At 51.4% G+C, this 15,333-nt stretch overlaps 4 protein-coding genes across 4 annotated transcripts; 2 read left to right on the top strand and 2 right to left on the bottom strand.

Moving 5' to 3' along the window:
- Positions 1-1,065: 1,065 nt before the first annotated feature.
- Positions 1,066-2,240, top strand: CC1G_12007 (dolichol-phosphate mannosyltransferase). The gene is made up of 7 exons (XM_001828507.2): positions 1,066-1,201; positions 1,253-1,352; positions 1,403-1,437; positions 1,490-1,565; positions 1,619-1,644; positions 1,701-1,895; positions 1,946-2,240. Exons 1-7 carry the CDS (start codon positions 1,083-1,085, stop codon positions 2,163-2,165), a joined length of 771 nt encoding a protein of 256 aa, XP_001828559.2. The 5' UTR covers positions 1,066-1,082; the 3' UTR covers positions 2,166-2,240.
- Positions 2,241-2,249: 9 nt separating this feature from the next.
- CC1G_12008 (hypothetical protein) lies at positions 2,250-3,148 on the top strand (the record flags this gene model as incomplete). Its single annotated transcript, XM_001828508.2, has 4 exons — positions 2,250-2,393; positions 2,443-2,668; positions 2,726-2,814; positions 2,867-3,148. 4 exons carry the CDS (start codon positions 2,250-2,252, stop codon positions 3,146-3,148), a joined length of 741 nt encoding a protein of 246 aa, XP_001828560.2.
- Positions 3,149-4,136: 988 nt separating this feature from the next.
- On the bottom strand, positions 4,137-6,358 carry CC1G_12009 (hypothetical protein; the record flags this gene model as incomplete). Its single annotated transcript, XM_001828509.2, has 3 exons — positions 4,137-4,322; positions 4,375-4,458; positions 4,520-6,358. The coding sequence occupies 3 exons, from the start codon at positions 6,356-6,358 to the stop codon at positions 4,137-4,139; spliced, it is 2,109 nt and encodes a 702-aa protein (XP_001828561.2).
- A 247-nt stretch (positions 6,359-6,605) lies between these two features.
- On the bottom strand, positions 6,606-11,548 carry CC1G_12010 (pre-mRNA splicing factor; the record flags this gene model as incomplete). The annotated part of the gene is made up of 19 exons (XM_001828510.2): positions 6,606-6,762; positions 6,820-6,949; positions 7,014-7,103; positions 7,157-7,281; positions 7,339-7,482; positions 7,534-7,847; positions 7,901-8,063; positions 8,116-8,419; positions 8,469-8,741; positions 8,793-8,924; positions 8,982-9,054; positions 9,109-9,266; positions 9,322-9,522; positions 9,604-9,961; positions 10,016-10,515; positions 10,566-10,875; positions 10,931-11,115; positions 11,171-11,411; positions 11,468-11,548. The coding sequence occupies 19 exons, from the start codon at positions 11,546-11,548 to the stop codon at positions 6,606-6,608; spliced, it is 3,939 nt and encodes a 1,312-aa protein (XP_001828562.2).
- Between the last annotated feature and the right edge of the window lie 3,785 nt (positions 11,549-15,333).

A 15,333-nucleotide genomic window follows, 5' to 3' on the forward strand; every position in this document is an offset into this window, starting at 1 on the left:
CACAAGGCGCGTCTCTCTCTCCCTCTCCTCCCCTCTCCTTTCGGGTTGGACCATATACCACCAGCGTGGGCACAACGCAATACGTTGAGGCCAAGGTCCCTTCGACTCCGCAGACTCCGCAGTTCCGTAGAGTCTAACACCAGCCCTTGGAACTGTAACGAAGGGTACACATTCATATAATGTATTATGTGAGACCAAGGCTAAGTCTTCTTGTCACTCATCCGTCGTAATCTCCAACCCTAACAGGGTCCAGGTCCAGGTCCTGGCTTTTAGACTCCAGGTTTACCCATGGTGAACACTAAAAATTACAGGATAAGAAACCTTTCAAATGATAAAATGAAGTGAGAAAATCAAGTCTGAAAACAGGGCAAAATGGGGTTGCAAATAAACGGCTCCTAAAGGGCTGGTAACTTTGGCACGAAATTGATAACATTGCCGGATATACTCTACATGCATTAGGACTGCACCAGAGACGAGGGCCGATGCTATGGAGATCGGCGACGGTCTGTGTTATTGTTCCTTGAACACACCGCCAACTCTGGTTGCAGGAAGGAGCGAGAATGCTACGTGATGGTGTGGGTGTGTCGCAGTCGGAAGACGGTTGATAGACAGTACTGTGCACGGAGGAACTTGAAGTAGCGCTCAGATATAGATTCCATCTCTGCACGCCGTGGGTTCGTTGCTCGTCTGGACCTCGACCTTGACCACCTCCTTCCATGGCACCAAAACCTGACCCACGAACCTCCCCTCATAGACGTCGCTTCCCTCCACCCTAACAGAGTACTCCTCTGGTGTTGATCAACAGCACGTTCAACGATTTGTCGGTCCCCGCAAAGGTGCCTAAAAAAACGCGACCATCCTTTGCTGTGATCCTCAAGACTTGCTGTAAAAGCGATCGAAGGCGTTCGAATTTGTTGTTTATGAGAGTAGTGTCGCTGGAAGAGGATAGGGCTGGTGGTGGTTGCATCTCTAAGAGATCAATCGAGGTCGCGGCCGCTGACACGTCACGATCACGGGTCTGCGTTGACATCTTAGCATCAGCCTCGCCTATGAACCCGTTCGCAAGTCCAGTCTCTCTCACAATGCAAGGCAAATTCAACACCCCCGACACTCACAAATACTCTGTCATCCTCCCCACCTACAACGAGCGTAAAAATCTGCCAGTTATCGTCTGGTTGCTCGCTAAAACATTCCAAGACAAGTTGGTCTGCAATTACGAGTGGTCGTAGAGGAGAGGGCTAATGGCAGACAGTGACCTGGCTTGGGAAATTATAGTTGTCGACGATGCAAGTCCAGACGGGACACAGGAAATCGCAAAGCAGCTCGCCAATGTGTATGGGGAGGACAAGATTGTGAGTAACCGTTCTGTGTCGTCATAACCCGTTTGCTCATAAATTGCTAGGTGCTGAAGCCACGAGCTGGTAAACTCGGACTGGGGTCAGTAGTGCCAGCAGGGTGAAGCTGGAACCAAGGCTGAACTGTGTTGCAGAACGGCCTATATTCATGGCCTCAACTATGTCACTGGTGACTTTGTCATTATCATGGACGCCGACTTTTCACACCACGTACGGGCTTCATCCCTCCACAATCGACTCCCCACTTACTTGCGCAATTACAGCCCAAATTCATCCCGCAGTTCATCCGGTACGCCATCCCAATCCAACGACACTAGCCCCAAGCTTCTCATCAGACCACTCTAGACTCCAAAAGGCTCATAACCTGGACATTGTAACCGGCACCCGGTACCGCTCGACATCAACACCCTACACCACAGATGCACAACCAGGAGGAGTCCACGGTTGGGATCTCAAACGTAAACTCGTCTCCAGAGGGGCCAACTTTCTCGCTGCGACAGTGTTGAACCCCGGCGTGAGCGATCTCACAGGAAGCTTCCGGTTAGCACCCCTGCGTCGTCCTTGAACTTTGAAATTAACGTATCCCCTAGATTATACCGCCTTCCCGTTCTGCGGCACATCATCAGCGAAACTGTGTCCAAAGGCTACGTGTTCCAAATGGAAATGATGGTCCGGGCGCGGGCGCTTGGGTACACGGTTGGGGAGGTGCCAATCACATTCGTCGACCGCATCTTTGGCGAGAGCAAACTAGGCGCCGACGAGATTGTGTCGTACGCAAAGGGCGTCTGGACGCTCTTCAGCACAGTCTGATTTCCATAATGATGTCACGATTTGTCAGCACGTAATTTATACCCCGCAAATTCCAGTTTCCACTTTTTGTTCTCATCCACCACCATGAGTCTCCTTCAAGATGTCCTCAGATCACACACTTCAGACGCTCTTCAGCGTCACTTGGACAGCATAAATATATCAGGTCGCCCACCACCCACCGATAACGACCACAACCACGATTCAGACGGCGACGATTTCATCAATGTTGTAAGTATTCTCCACAGACACCAATCTTTACTCTCTGATATCCACCTAGGTCTCTCTCCCAAACTCTCCAGGCGCAACAAGACCTTCCTCTCCAACCCGCAACTCGTCAAAACCAATCAAGGGCCCATTACTTCTCTCCAACGCCCGCAAAGACCCTCTGAGACGCTTCCCAACCGAAGTATCCCAACGCATCTTCAAGCACCTCTCCATCTCAGACCTCGCACACTGCTCTCGCGTCTCCAAGAAATGGAACAGAAGTCAGACCTTGAACTACGGTACCTTCTCCTCATTCTCTTGACTTGCAATCCTTGACTCATTGCTTATCACAACAGTTTGGTTCCAACATTATCGTAAAGAGAACTTTCACGACGAATCCCTTCCACCAGGGAAATGGACCAGGCGAGAATCGAAACAGAACTGGGTACGCTCCGTTCTTCTCTCCCTCTTTCTCTTACGACTAACACTTCTCCTAGCGCCTACTCTACATCAAAACCCTCAAAGACCGAGAACCGCCCACCACCTTCTCCCGCGCCTCGATGCAAACCTCACCTCTCCAATCCGGCCAACAAACCCCCCGCGAACGACGGGAGGAACAATGGCGCCAAGAAGCCGCTGCTGTGTCCAAGCCCGGCAAACTCGAAATGCGGGAGATGTACAAAGAACTCGGAGGGAGGAAAGCGAGGGGAAAGACCAAGTTGGGGTCACAGGGTGCGACGAGGGATAAAGGTGGTTGGAATGACAGCGAAGATTGGTAGACCACATCCGACTCCCCATAGACGTTTGTATCTATTCTCCCCATCTAGAATGCTATCTCTACCACCATTCGTGCTCCGATTGAAATCACTACGGGCGCCTATCCCCCAAGTCCCCGTATCTTCCGGTGCTACCAACCCATCGACATTCCCAAACTCTACACGGGGCAGAAATTGTCAACATCGGTGATGATCCACCGTGTCAACCCTCGAGGTGACAACCAAGAAGGAAGCAAACCTGGCACTTGTACCGCCTTTGCTCACGTACTACTAGGCTATTTTGACCAAGGCGACCTGGGGAACGAACATCGCGCCATGTTCCAGAATCCCCGCAATGTTTTGCTAGTGCTGGCGGGGACGTCCATGTCCACGTCAACGAATACGCTTCTGCGAAGGCCACGAAGGTGTGTGGCCTCTCGGCTCCTCGAGGTCAATGGAATCGACGGCAACTTCGGAGCAGATAAAAGGGACTCACGGCGCTGATGAAGGCCTCACTCGGGGTATGGTCACGAAGGTGTCGTCGCCTGACGTCCCTAGATCGACGTCAATGCGAGAGATACTAGGTAGCTGGAATGAACACCAACGGAGCTGATAACAACAGGTCGAGTATCAGGAATATGACGCCGATCTCAGGATTTCGACCGAAGTTACTGTAGTAATCAAAGGTGCTGGTCTTGGTGGCATGAGTAATTGATCATTGCGACACTCCTCTGTTTTCGTCCTCCAGGAACGTATTCGTATCTCATCCTTTCAGTGTCCTTTTGTCGGCGTATCGTAGTTAAAGTATGTATCTACGGAACATGGGTTCGACATATCCTGCCAACTATTCCCGAATACACGATCCTCGCGGAACGCTCGACGCTTAGCTTGTCCCTGTACCTCTGCTTATGGTGGGTTTGCAGCCCCAATACTGCGGCAATTGAACGTGATTCTGACGATGCGACAGCCATGTAATCCATTCGAATGACAGGTCGTTTAAGTCGGTAGACCGCTACTGATATTTCTCTTTATAAATCCATGCAAGTCCAACATCACTCTGGCCCTGCTTAACAGCGGCCCGATACCACTTGGCCGCTTCCTTTTTGTTCTTCTTACAGCCCTTGCCATTCGTCAAACAAAACGCCAGATCCATCTGCGCATCTGCGTCTCCCAGTTCAGCCGCAATGGTATAATAGCTCTGTCAACCCGTTAGGCAGAATGACCAAGAGAAAGCGAATCAGTGGACGTACAACTGCCATCTTCTGATCTTTTGGTACACCCCAGCCCTGAAAAAAGCACTGTCCAACCTCGTATATCGCAAGCACCAACTCATTCTACACCAGCGTTTCATCAGCTTCCTTCTCGAACCAAGACACAAAGGAAAGGGCCACTCACCCGCACGACGCTGACATCCTTGACCCCACTGGCTCTCGTAGCTTCCAGATCCCCAACCGCACTCTCCGCAGCTTTCTGCAGCCACTTGAACGCCACTTTCTCGTTCTTCTCACATCCCCACCCATGTCTCAATGTCAACCCCCACATCAACATCCCAACCCCACACCCTCCACCCTCCTTTGCACTCTTCTCAAAGCAGGTCGCACTTTCTTTGAGCCGATCGTGTTCGTGGTGCTCAATACCAAGCAGGAGATAGTCGTGTGCAGACTTTGGGCCAGATGGCGAAGATGGTGAAGAGGATGACGGGTTGTGGTGGCTCGAAGGAGGAGCCAAGAACTGATTCGATTGCTGAGTCGAACTCGCCTGCAACGAACTAGGCTGTTGCGAAGCCTTCCCAGGAGCAGCAAATGGATCCTTCGAATTACTGAATGTACTCCCCGTAGGCGAGGGAACAGCACCTTCAAACGGGTAGTACGAGTAATTTGAATATAGACTGACCGGTGACGCGGGGGGTTGTTGATGATAAGCCCTGGGATCCAGACTTGAATTCGATTTGGAATGGGGATTGGAATGGGGATTGGAGTAGGGATTGGGGAGTGTGTCGGCATATCGATCATGAGGTTCTGAACTCCCCAGAGTAGAAGTCGCAGCCGTACTCGTCGTAGGATTGGGAGATAACGAGGAAGACGAAGGGGAGCGACTAGAGGCGGTCATGGAAGGGGGTGTGGGGAGATAACCTTGATTTTGCTGTTGGTGATCCTGGCGCCCGCTGCCATTCATACCATTCGTCAAAGAAGGCTGTGACGAACTCGCAGCAGCATTATACAACCTTCCTCCATCGCCTATCGACCTGGACTCCGGCGCAGTCGGTGTCTGACCTCCAGCGCTGGTAACACTATCACCGCCCCCACCACTGCCATATTGATTTCTCAACGGAGAAGGCCCCTTCTCCGCCTTCCTCTCCTCCGAGCGATGCCTTCCCGCGTTCCTCAACAGCACCTGTCGCTTCTGCTCTTCCAATCCCTGGAGAGGCGGGGGTGGGGGCCGCCCCATCGGCCTGGAATAGTTGCCAGAAGTAACAGGGTGAACAATCTTGGCTCTCCCCGCTGGGGTGGTAGTCGAACTTGTAGGGGTAGACGGGTCAGACGATTCCGCAACCAGACTCGGAACGATAGACACCGCGTCTGAATCCGACTGGTGGATGTTGGCATTTCCAAACTCCCTATAGCCAGTCCCCATCTTCATATCCAATGCTGCTCCTCCCGCAACACCATTGGGATCTGCTGTAGCGGTAGAGGTCCACGAGTCCCTCAACGCCGCCGATATCCTGGTAATCGTGTCGGGTTGTGAATAGATACTTTCCTCGTACGCACTCTGTTCATACGCATCATCGTAATGATACTGGTACCCGTGTCCATACCCATCGTCCCCCTCTCCGTCAGGATAGGCATTCACATTGGAACTGCTGAAACTGTGCGTTCTCGAGGTGGACCCGTTGCTTGACGTGTCAAGGTACGAGTTGCCTTCATACGACGAAGCAGTTGCCACAGAGTCTCGTGCAAACCGGCCATGGAGGAGTGGGGATGGCAAAGGTGGCTGGTTGTCCCATTGCTGCTGCTGGCCTTGGAAAGCGGCAGGACTAGCATATTGAGGTGTATAGTGCACGTCTTCTGCGCCTTGTAACGTTATTGTCGGTGGTGTCGGTTGCTGGTAGTGGTGCGACTGTGGTGGATGTGGTTCAGTTTCGGATTGCTGCAACCGTGGCGGCGCTTTCGCCCGTCGACTTGAGGTGCGGCGCACAAGGGTTGCCAGCGGTGATTCCCTATAACGCTGAGACATCGGTTGGTCAGACATATTCCCGGGTTATTGAATTGTAGAAGAGGGAAGAGAGTCAAGGCAGCGAGAACAGTATATTTGGCGTTCAGGAATTGTCATCTCGCGCAGGCAAGGTGGGCTCAGGCCTGAGCCGATCGTGTCTACCTATGGCAATTGGGATCCACAACATAAAAATCACCATGGAAACTGTTATTAAAAACATATGCCAAGCTTCCGCGCTCTTCAAAACTATACAAGATATAAATCTACTCTAAATCCCAACTCTTCGTCTAGGAGTCTGTGTAACACGAGCTCCAGCTCCAACACCAGTGTGGCGAGGCGTGCCGGGTATAACCACCTTCTGCTGGCTTGAACCCCCGCTCTTCTTCTGCTTCGCCAAAGCAAGCTCCGCTTCCTTCCTAGCAGCCCTGCGGAACAGTCAACGTCAATCACAACGCCCTGAAGAGAACCGGGGGGAGACTCACTCCTCACGCTGCCGCGCCATCTCCTGCTCAATCTCCTTTTGCTTGGAGAATTCGCGCGAAATTTGACGTGTGTCTGACCTTCCGTCGAAGTTCTTCTCTTTAACAGAGTAGAACACGGGTCCGAGTTCAGCTAGAAAAGAAAGGGAGGATCAGTTCCCTGCCCCGCTTTCCAACTCGGAAATGACGTTTCTTACCTAGCCAATACGGGTCGATAGCAGTGACCTGGGTCATGTACTCTTTCGAGGTGAGGATAAGCTCATGGTACACCACATATGACGGCGTATCTGTCCTCTCGTCAGCACTCCAATTCCAGACAGAGAGACAGAAGTTCACTCACATCCAAGCCCATACAGAGCACTCGTAGGGTGCAAATGCGTCGGCAGGCCAGATCGGATATTGACAAACTCTCCGATACCCTTCACCCTTGCAGCCTGATGGAAGTACCCAGCCGTGATCGCTTTCCTGTTTCACCATCAGAAACCCCGCTTACACCTCGACGTAAAGAAAGGGGACACGCACCTCAAAAGATCATAATCTGTCCCAGCAGAAACGATATCCATCTTCTGGAACTTCATAATATCCTCCAGCTGCGCTCGTACTTCCCGCGCTTTCCTAAGAAGTTTGGGATGCAAAAAGTGCCGCATAGCCCAGCTATCCTGGAATCTGAAACACAGTTAAACCTGCCTGACCCCGAAACGAAGTAAACAAACTCACCCGTGGCTCTTCCACTGGTTAAACACGTTCAAAAGTGTCAAATGATCACTCTCCGGAACATTGAACTTTTCACGCGCAGCATCCGCTTCCTCCATCCTCTCCTTAGGTCGATAAAACACACTCGGAACAGACAACATTGACACAATCGTCAACATCTCCGCCGAGCACTTGTACTCGACCGAAGCAATCAACATCTTCGCCATGGACGGTTCCATCGGGAACTCTGACATCTTGCGACCAATGGGTGTGAGATCACCATTGTTGTCGAGCGCCCCAAGTACCCAAAGTTGGTACATCGAGTTGAGGATATTGGCCTAAACAAGATGTTACGAATTTCTCCCTTCGTTGATACATGTTCAGAACACACCTGAGGTGGAGGATCCATGAAATCAAACTCCAAAAGATTCTTCACACCCAGAGACTTTAGAAGTAGGACCGTGTTCGCCAAATTGGTCCTCTGAATCTCAGGAATAGTGTTCTCAAACAACTCATTCCTGTATGCCATCTCCGTATACAGGCGATAGCAGAACCTGCACAGTCGTCAGTCCGGTCCCACTGAACACACTTGAAACAAGTACTCACCCACTTCCTGTTCGTCCAGCACGACCCGTTCTCTGGTTCGCATTCGCCTGGCTTATCGGCGTGATCTGCAAAGCGTCCATACCAACTTTCGGGTTGTACACCTTGAGCTTCGAGTATCCCGAGTCGACAACATACAGAATACCATCGACAGTCAAAGACGTTTCCGCAATGTTGGTCGCAACGATAACCTTTCTTCGGCCATCATCGGTAGCATCGAAAATCTTCGCCTGCAAATCCGCCGGCATTTGGGAGTAGATGGGTAAGACAGCCAGTGGCGGTGGATCATCCAGCTGATCCAGTCGCTCTGTAAAATATGTCAATGACCGCATCGCCTTCCGCGAAGATAGACTTACCTTGCACGACTTGACAAGTAACCTCAATATCCTCTTGTCCAGTCATGAAAACCAGGATATCTCCCGGAGGCAGCGAAAGATGAATCTGCAGTACTTGCTTGACAGCCGCATCCACATAGTCTTCGCAAGGAGACTTGGAGTGGAAAATTTCGACAGGGAAAGTTCGCCCCGGAATGGTATAGCATGGAGCATTGCCGTAAAAGTTGGAGAATTTTTCAGCGTTCATGGTGGCAGAAGTGACGATGAGCTTGAGATCTCGACGACGGGACAAGACTTGGGAAGACGGTCAGAACGTGCCTGTAGTGGGACAGGATCAGCACTCACTCTTCCTCAATAAACCCATCAACACGTCCGTACTCAGAGACCTTTCATGGGCCTCATCCAAGATGATAACGCTATAACGATCAAGGTCCCCTTCATTAAGCGATTCACGCAGGAGGACACCATCGGTCATGTCTAGCAAGAAAAGCAATTCAGTAATGGACGTATATCTCAAATGTCGACAGAACGTACACTTGATCTTCGTCTCGGCAGACGTACAATCCTCGAAACGAATGGCATAGCCAACGGTCCCGCCAAGCTTGCACTACATCATAAACGTCAATAAATTTGGAATGTCCGAGAATAGTAAAGACTTTACCTCCATCTCCTCGCTGACACGTTTGGCGACGGACATGGCAGCAACACGACGGGGCTGCGTACATCCAACAAGACCGTACTGGCAATACCCATCTTCGTACAAGAACTGGGCCAACTGTGTCGTCTTACCTGAACCAGTCTCACCAACCACGATGACAACTGAAAGGCGGTTGTGAGCACATGCTCCACCGCGAATAGATAAAACGGAAAATACCTTGGTTCTCTCGGATAACCTTCAAAAGCTCCTCCCTACACGCAAACGCAGGAAGATACTCGCGTTGCTCCTTCAAAGTCCGACTCTTCGCGAATGAGCTAACACCGGAAGAAGACTTCAAATGGGTAGCAAATTTGGAGTCGCCCTTGTAATTCTCCTCGCCCTTCTCTTTAGCCTCCCGGGCTTTCTGCTCGGCTTCCGCTAACAAAGAAGAACAGGTAAAGAAAAGCTATGTGAATGTCCAACCTAGAGTAAAAGCAGGGTGGCAGAAACATGACGCACCTTCTGCTTCGGCCTCTTCATCTTTCACACCCATGATGTTACCCAAAGCGGTACCACCAAGTGCGGCCAGTTTGGCAGCTGCTTTCGCTCGCTCGGCTTGCTCGCGCTTTTCTTTGACCAGGGCGCTTCCTTTCTTTGAGAATACGGCCATGTCGCTCGTCGGGTCTCGAATTGGGTTGATAGGGTCCAATTGTTTCGTGAAGACAGTCTTGCCGTCCAGGAAAGGCGGCTTGAGGTTCTTAACCATAACATGCACGGTTGACTCGGATTCATCTTCAAAGTCAAGGTCGATAGTCTTGCGAGTGGCCACACCGGACGTAAGCATTCGATTAGCTTCCCAAAGATCGTTGTCGGCATTCTTTCCAAGTCCGTTAGCCCAAGAGTTCAATACCAAGGGATTAGATTTACTCACGTATTGTGCTTGACGAGCAGAGATCTTCCTCGTCTGCTTCGTCGCAATCTCCGCCTGCTTGGAAGCGGCCAGATCTTCATACTGTGCCAAAGGATTATGATCCTCGTCTCCTGCCACGCCGCCATCCTCTGCTCCAGTATACCAATCCCTATCCAACTTGACCTGCTCTTCCTCCCACTCCCGCATATCAAAGTTGATGGCTGCGCCTTCCTCGTCCTCTCCCGCACGTGCAATCCTGGGTGTCGGCGCGTCCCATCGGCGGTCCCTCGCTCCTCCCCATCCTCCATCGTCCCCCCGCGGGTGCTTAGGTGTCGACTCCCACCCTACGTTTGGAACTCGGACGCTTGGTGCGTCGCGCGAGCTCCCTCCGTCACGGTAGTCTCTATCACGGTAGTCTCGGTCACGACCACGGCGGTCCCAATCACGATTCGATCGACGCTGGAAGTCTCCCAGACCTTTAGGTGCGTCACTTCGAGGTTCGTTCCTCGCTTGCAAACCCTCTAAACGGTGTTCAGAGATTTCCTGGGACTCGAAAAATCACTTCACTCACCTCGTTGTTTTTCCCTATTCCTCTTGTGCTCCTCCAACCGCTTTCTCGCAACCTCTGACAAGCCACCTGGATGAGAGGGTGTTTCCTCTCCACGTTGACGCTGATTGGCTACGCGCGCAGGGATACTGGGGACTTTGAAAAACGGTTCATCTCCGTCATCGAGCCGAGGCCTTTTCCTGCTCTCGCTGGAACCCCCAGCCTTCTCCATCGCCAGTGCAGCCCGCTTCTCCGACGCCAGTCTGTCCAGACCCAGTACCGATGCTCGAGGTGTCGGGGGTTCCAACTTGGCCGGTTGCCTGAACGTATGACGCTATACACGAGGTTTAGGAATGTCAAGTAAACAACCAATGTAATCTTGCGCTCACCTTGTCAGGTCTCTGTAATCCACCAGGTCGAACTGGAGCGGGTTCCAAAACGTCGCTATCATGGACGGTGATTCCAGGTACAGGTTGTGCCGAAACGCCAGTCGTTTCCTCCTTGATGTGAGTTCGGATTTCTGTATACAATTCGAACAGAAACGAGTCCTGGAATTTTCCAAACGCTCTGGCAGCTATAGTTTACTGCTTTCAGCATCTTGTCGGCCGTCAGAGAACAAAAAAGCAGACCTTTCATGAAAGACTCGACCGAGTCATTGTCCCTTGCTAGATTAATGACATTGCGGGCCAACAAGTCGTTTGGATTGACTGAAATAACAGGGTTGAGGGCGACCATTGCCCTGGAGAGTTTTATTGCTATCCCGTGAACAAAATCATCGTTACTTGTCGTCGTCGAGGCCATCGAATTCGAGTTGTTGAAGATTCTAGGAACTTGGTCAATGACAGGGTCAAAGTCAATACGTTCCCCACTCTGAGTGCAGGATTTGGATTAGTCATCCATCAACACAGCCACCGTTGTAAGTGAACCGCCCTTCGAGTCGGACTCTGCGATTGGCAGTCGATTGCTGAAGCGCTGACCCCTGCATGACCAGCGCTACCCAGTGCCATTGTGAACGGGTACACCTTTATGGGAACTTGTGTTCCGCGTTGGCCTTTGACTGGACGGCATATGCGAAGTGTGTGTCTGAGTGCGCGCATCGCACCGACTGCACTCAACCGACGCCACCTCCCGCATGGTAACAGCGGTTCCTCGTTTCATATTATATTATTTTCTCGAGGTCGCCACGCACGTTCGTCGTTCGAGGGTTTCCAGAGCCACTCGCATCAGCACCATCACTAACAACCAACGGATCGTCGATTTCTGTTTCCTGTGCACTCTGGAATCAAAGCGCGAATCTCTTCAAAAGATTCACGAGGGTCAAGTACTGCTATTTGTTCCTCAATTTCAATACTTACTTGGCCGGCCGGGTGCAGCGACGGCCACGAGCGACCGCAAATCTATGTGCGGTCCCCTCAACCAGCTTCGACACTCCTTTATCTAAATAATATATATCAGCAAATACACGTCAGGCCGTCGGCTTCCCTGGCACCCCTCGCGTTTGCAAATATGTTTCCACACAGTTGTACCCAATAAAGCTGACTATGTCGTCACTTTGTAGATCTCGCAGTTCCATATGTAGCACCCATCCCGCCTCGGGTGCTAATGGGTGCAAACCGGCATGGTATGCATATGTCGAGGGCACACGACAACAATGAATCTCTCGAGATTTCAGCAGCATTTTCTTTGCTTGGTCGGGTACCTAGAAAATGAACTCGATCGGAACGCTGTGCACCCGCTTTTTTCACGGTGCCGAGGACTTGCATACTTCAAGGTTTCAACAACCGGCTGCCTCAGTGACCGTCACTCTCTGTCCAAACCCGGTGCTGACAGGGACGCCTTTACAACCTCCCACCTCTGGCCCATTCCGCATCGGCCATTGTACTCCCTGTCGTTCCTGGTCGTTCGCGCGACGTCGGAACGCATGCCTCTGTTCATCGCATCCTCCGACTCGCAAGCCAGAGCGACACATTGCTCCACGTCAATATCACCAGCAACAACCCACCCAACGTCTGATCGTCCATTCCCCACCCCCAAGGGGGGCAACATCAACAACAACCACCGTCAACAACCACCTCCAACCTCTACCTCCGACCATTCTCCGATATGTACCATTCGACGACGAACAAGTTCACAGCAAGACCCTGCACGCGACCTGATGACCTTAACCAATTCCCAACCCCGCATTGTCCTTTAGTTCGTTGCTTTTTACCATCCCTTCAGGCATCAGTCTACATGGCTTCAGACTTGATCTTTCACGTCAATCCGCCGCGCATCAACTTGTCTTGAGAAACTAAACCTGGAGAACAAACCTGGCTGCGGTATCATTAGCTCAGGAAGCTTGGAAGCCTCGGTCAAAATGGTGCCTATAAACGCGTTCAAACGTCGGATTCTCATTGGTCTAATGGCTAGAGGGCCACTGTCTCGATCGGCGGTGTACGTCCATAATCAACATTGAAGATGGCTTTCGCTTCTTCCACCGACATTGACACAAAACCCACAACCCACTCCATCAAGGAACTTTTACTCGAGTTGTTACTCTGTTACACAACTTCAATAATGCAATGAGCTTCCCTTCCCCACATCCACACGACCTCGTCTAAATGATCCACGACCCACTCTAAAACATCGGAGAAAATCTACCAAAAATGCCCTTTAAATTACTTGTACAGATTCCACAACGTCACAATATGGACCAACCAAGCTCGGCTTCGCTAAACGAAGCACGGCCTAACCCGCCAGTTGCCCAATATCGTCCCTAACCCACTAATTCCTCCCCGATTTCAGGAGAACACCTCTTCTATTGTGATCAACAAGCGATTTCTCCAGGGTTATTCCATCGCTTGCATTCGGCGGATGTGCCGAACCTGTATTGGGCTTGCGGATACCATGTATGGGTTCTGTCCTCCCAGGTCGTCATTGCGAGCTTGATGCGCACTTCGCCCTGAACTCGTACCACCATGACCTCGTACTCCCGGGAGAGCTTCCCAAAACCATCTTAATCCGACAAGGAAAGGTCCATACTCGATTTCCTACCCATTCTCACCATCACAGACTGAAACAGCTTCGCCCGAACCCAAGTAAAGTCCAAAACACCATGTACATAGTCCAGCATCGTCAAATGCGACCCAATAATTGGCTCAACGGAAGCTATATTCTATCCACACGAAGCCTACCAACGCCACCGGGCCCTTCCCTCGTTCCTCCCATTCCAGACAAATCCTCCCGTGGGTTCCGACGATTCTAAACACTCCTAGCCAACTCCTAATCACCGACCTTTCCTCGGAAAACTGCCTCACAACTCTCACAACTCTCCCACCATACCTGTTTGTCTTGTACACACGAAGAATATACTGGGACATACACGCACGCCCTAATCAACAAAGTGCTTGCTCGTACACACCAACTACATCATCGACCGGAAGCCCGCACCCGGTTGGACTTTTTCTGACAGAAAACGTGGATGTTCATCCAGTAGTAGTGCCATAGTCTCGGCAACCCATCCGTTTTCCTCTACAAACCCAAATCGGGGCTTGCCGGCGTAAACGTCTGGGATACCACGGTGCAAAAAGCGGGGGGTATGCTTTCCGCGCGCTTCGGACAATTCTGACGGCTGAAGTAAGCGAGGACAATCGCGCTCAGGCATCCTTCTCCACCTCAGACCACGTCCTACACCCCGTCTGATGTATTTTATTCTGCATTAATCCATTCTATAACCCTTGTAATGGACAATCAACCACTCTATGACTGGACCCTAACTGGAATTGGGGAGGACCCTGACTATGAAGAGCCCGAAGGCTGGACCCTCACGTCTCGCAGCTCCTCTCATTTGGGGCCCCTCACCCTCGACATCGACCATTACTTACAAATCGCCGACTCCTTGTCACTATTATCTCTCTTCCAATCACACTTCTCCAGAGTCGACTCAAGCGTACGACAAACCTACCCCACTTTCTCCAGACCATCAGTGTCACGAGTCGAGCCCCGCATCGGACTCGGGTTTACTTGTCCCTTTTGGCACGCTGCAAACGCTTCTCCCGTACCTGCGTCCTCGAACGTTCGAACACTCGGCGGAAGAGGTTCCTGACAATTGAGGTTGCCATAATTCTGGTCGTGTGCCTCTCGACCTGACTCCACACTATCCCGCCTCTCGCTTGGTTCAACAATTGAAGGTGATCACAGTCAAGAAAACACGGGATATACAAATGCCTTCCCGAGGCTTTTCTCACTGGCGTTCGGGCTACCACTTCAAGGAAGCTTCACTACCTTCTCTCGACCGATGCACGACTCTCAACCCCCTGCGATACGGCCTCCAGGCCGCTAGAACCCCCCTCGCAGTCCCCGAGCGCGGTCTTCTCGAGACTCGGATCCCCCTTTCCATTCGTATTTGCCTCACAGGTCTCTTGTGACAAGAGATGCGCTGACTACAAGATCGCCTTCATGTCCTTCAGATACCAATCACCGTTAATTTATTTTATGGTACTAACAACGCTTGAACTCGCCACAGCGCCGGTACCTAGCACACACTAAGCCTCCTATCTCCAAACCCCGGCGCCTCTAACACGTCCTCATGTCATACAGTGGCGATATAAGTAACTACCCAGTACACTGATTAAATTTACGGTATTAATTTGTTGGCACACGACCACCTGCTTATCGCATGGAGCACCAATGTACCCACTTGTACCCATCGCCCTACTCGATAGTCACACCTTCCAAGAAATCCGTCCATAAAGCCGTAAGCAGCGCCGCTATCTCAATGCGCCACAGCTAAAACGAACGTTCGTCAAACCGC

Source organism: Coprinopsis cinerea, assembly GCF_000182895.1.
Source record: "Coprinopsis cinerea okayama7#130 chromosome 1 map unlocalized cont3.1, whole genome shotgun sequence".
NCBI classification, from domain to species: domain Eukaryota; kingdom Fungi; phylum Basidiomycota; class Agaricomycetes; order Agaricales; family Psathyrellaceae; genus Coprinopsis; species Coprinopsis cinerea.

What these genes read in the sequence shown, in the direction of transcription:
- CC1G_12007 (XM_001828507.2), top strand. Translation starts at nt 1,083, where the DNA reads ATGCAAGGCAAATTCAACACCCCCGACACTCACAAATACTCTGTCATC. An exon ending in TGTATGGGGAGGACAAGATT is followed by an intron (nt 1,353 to 1,402) that starts GTGAGTAACCGT and finishes ATAAATTGCTAG; the next exon opens with GTGCTGAAGCCACGAGCTGG. An exon ending in ACGCCGACTTTTCACACCAC is followed by an intron (nt 1,566 to 1,618) that starts GTACGGGCTTCA and finishes GCGCAATTACAG; the next exon opens with CCCAAATTCATCCCGCAGTT.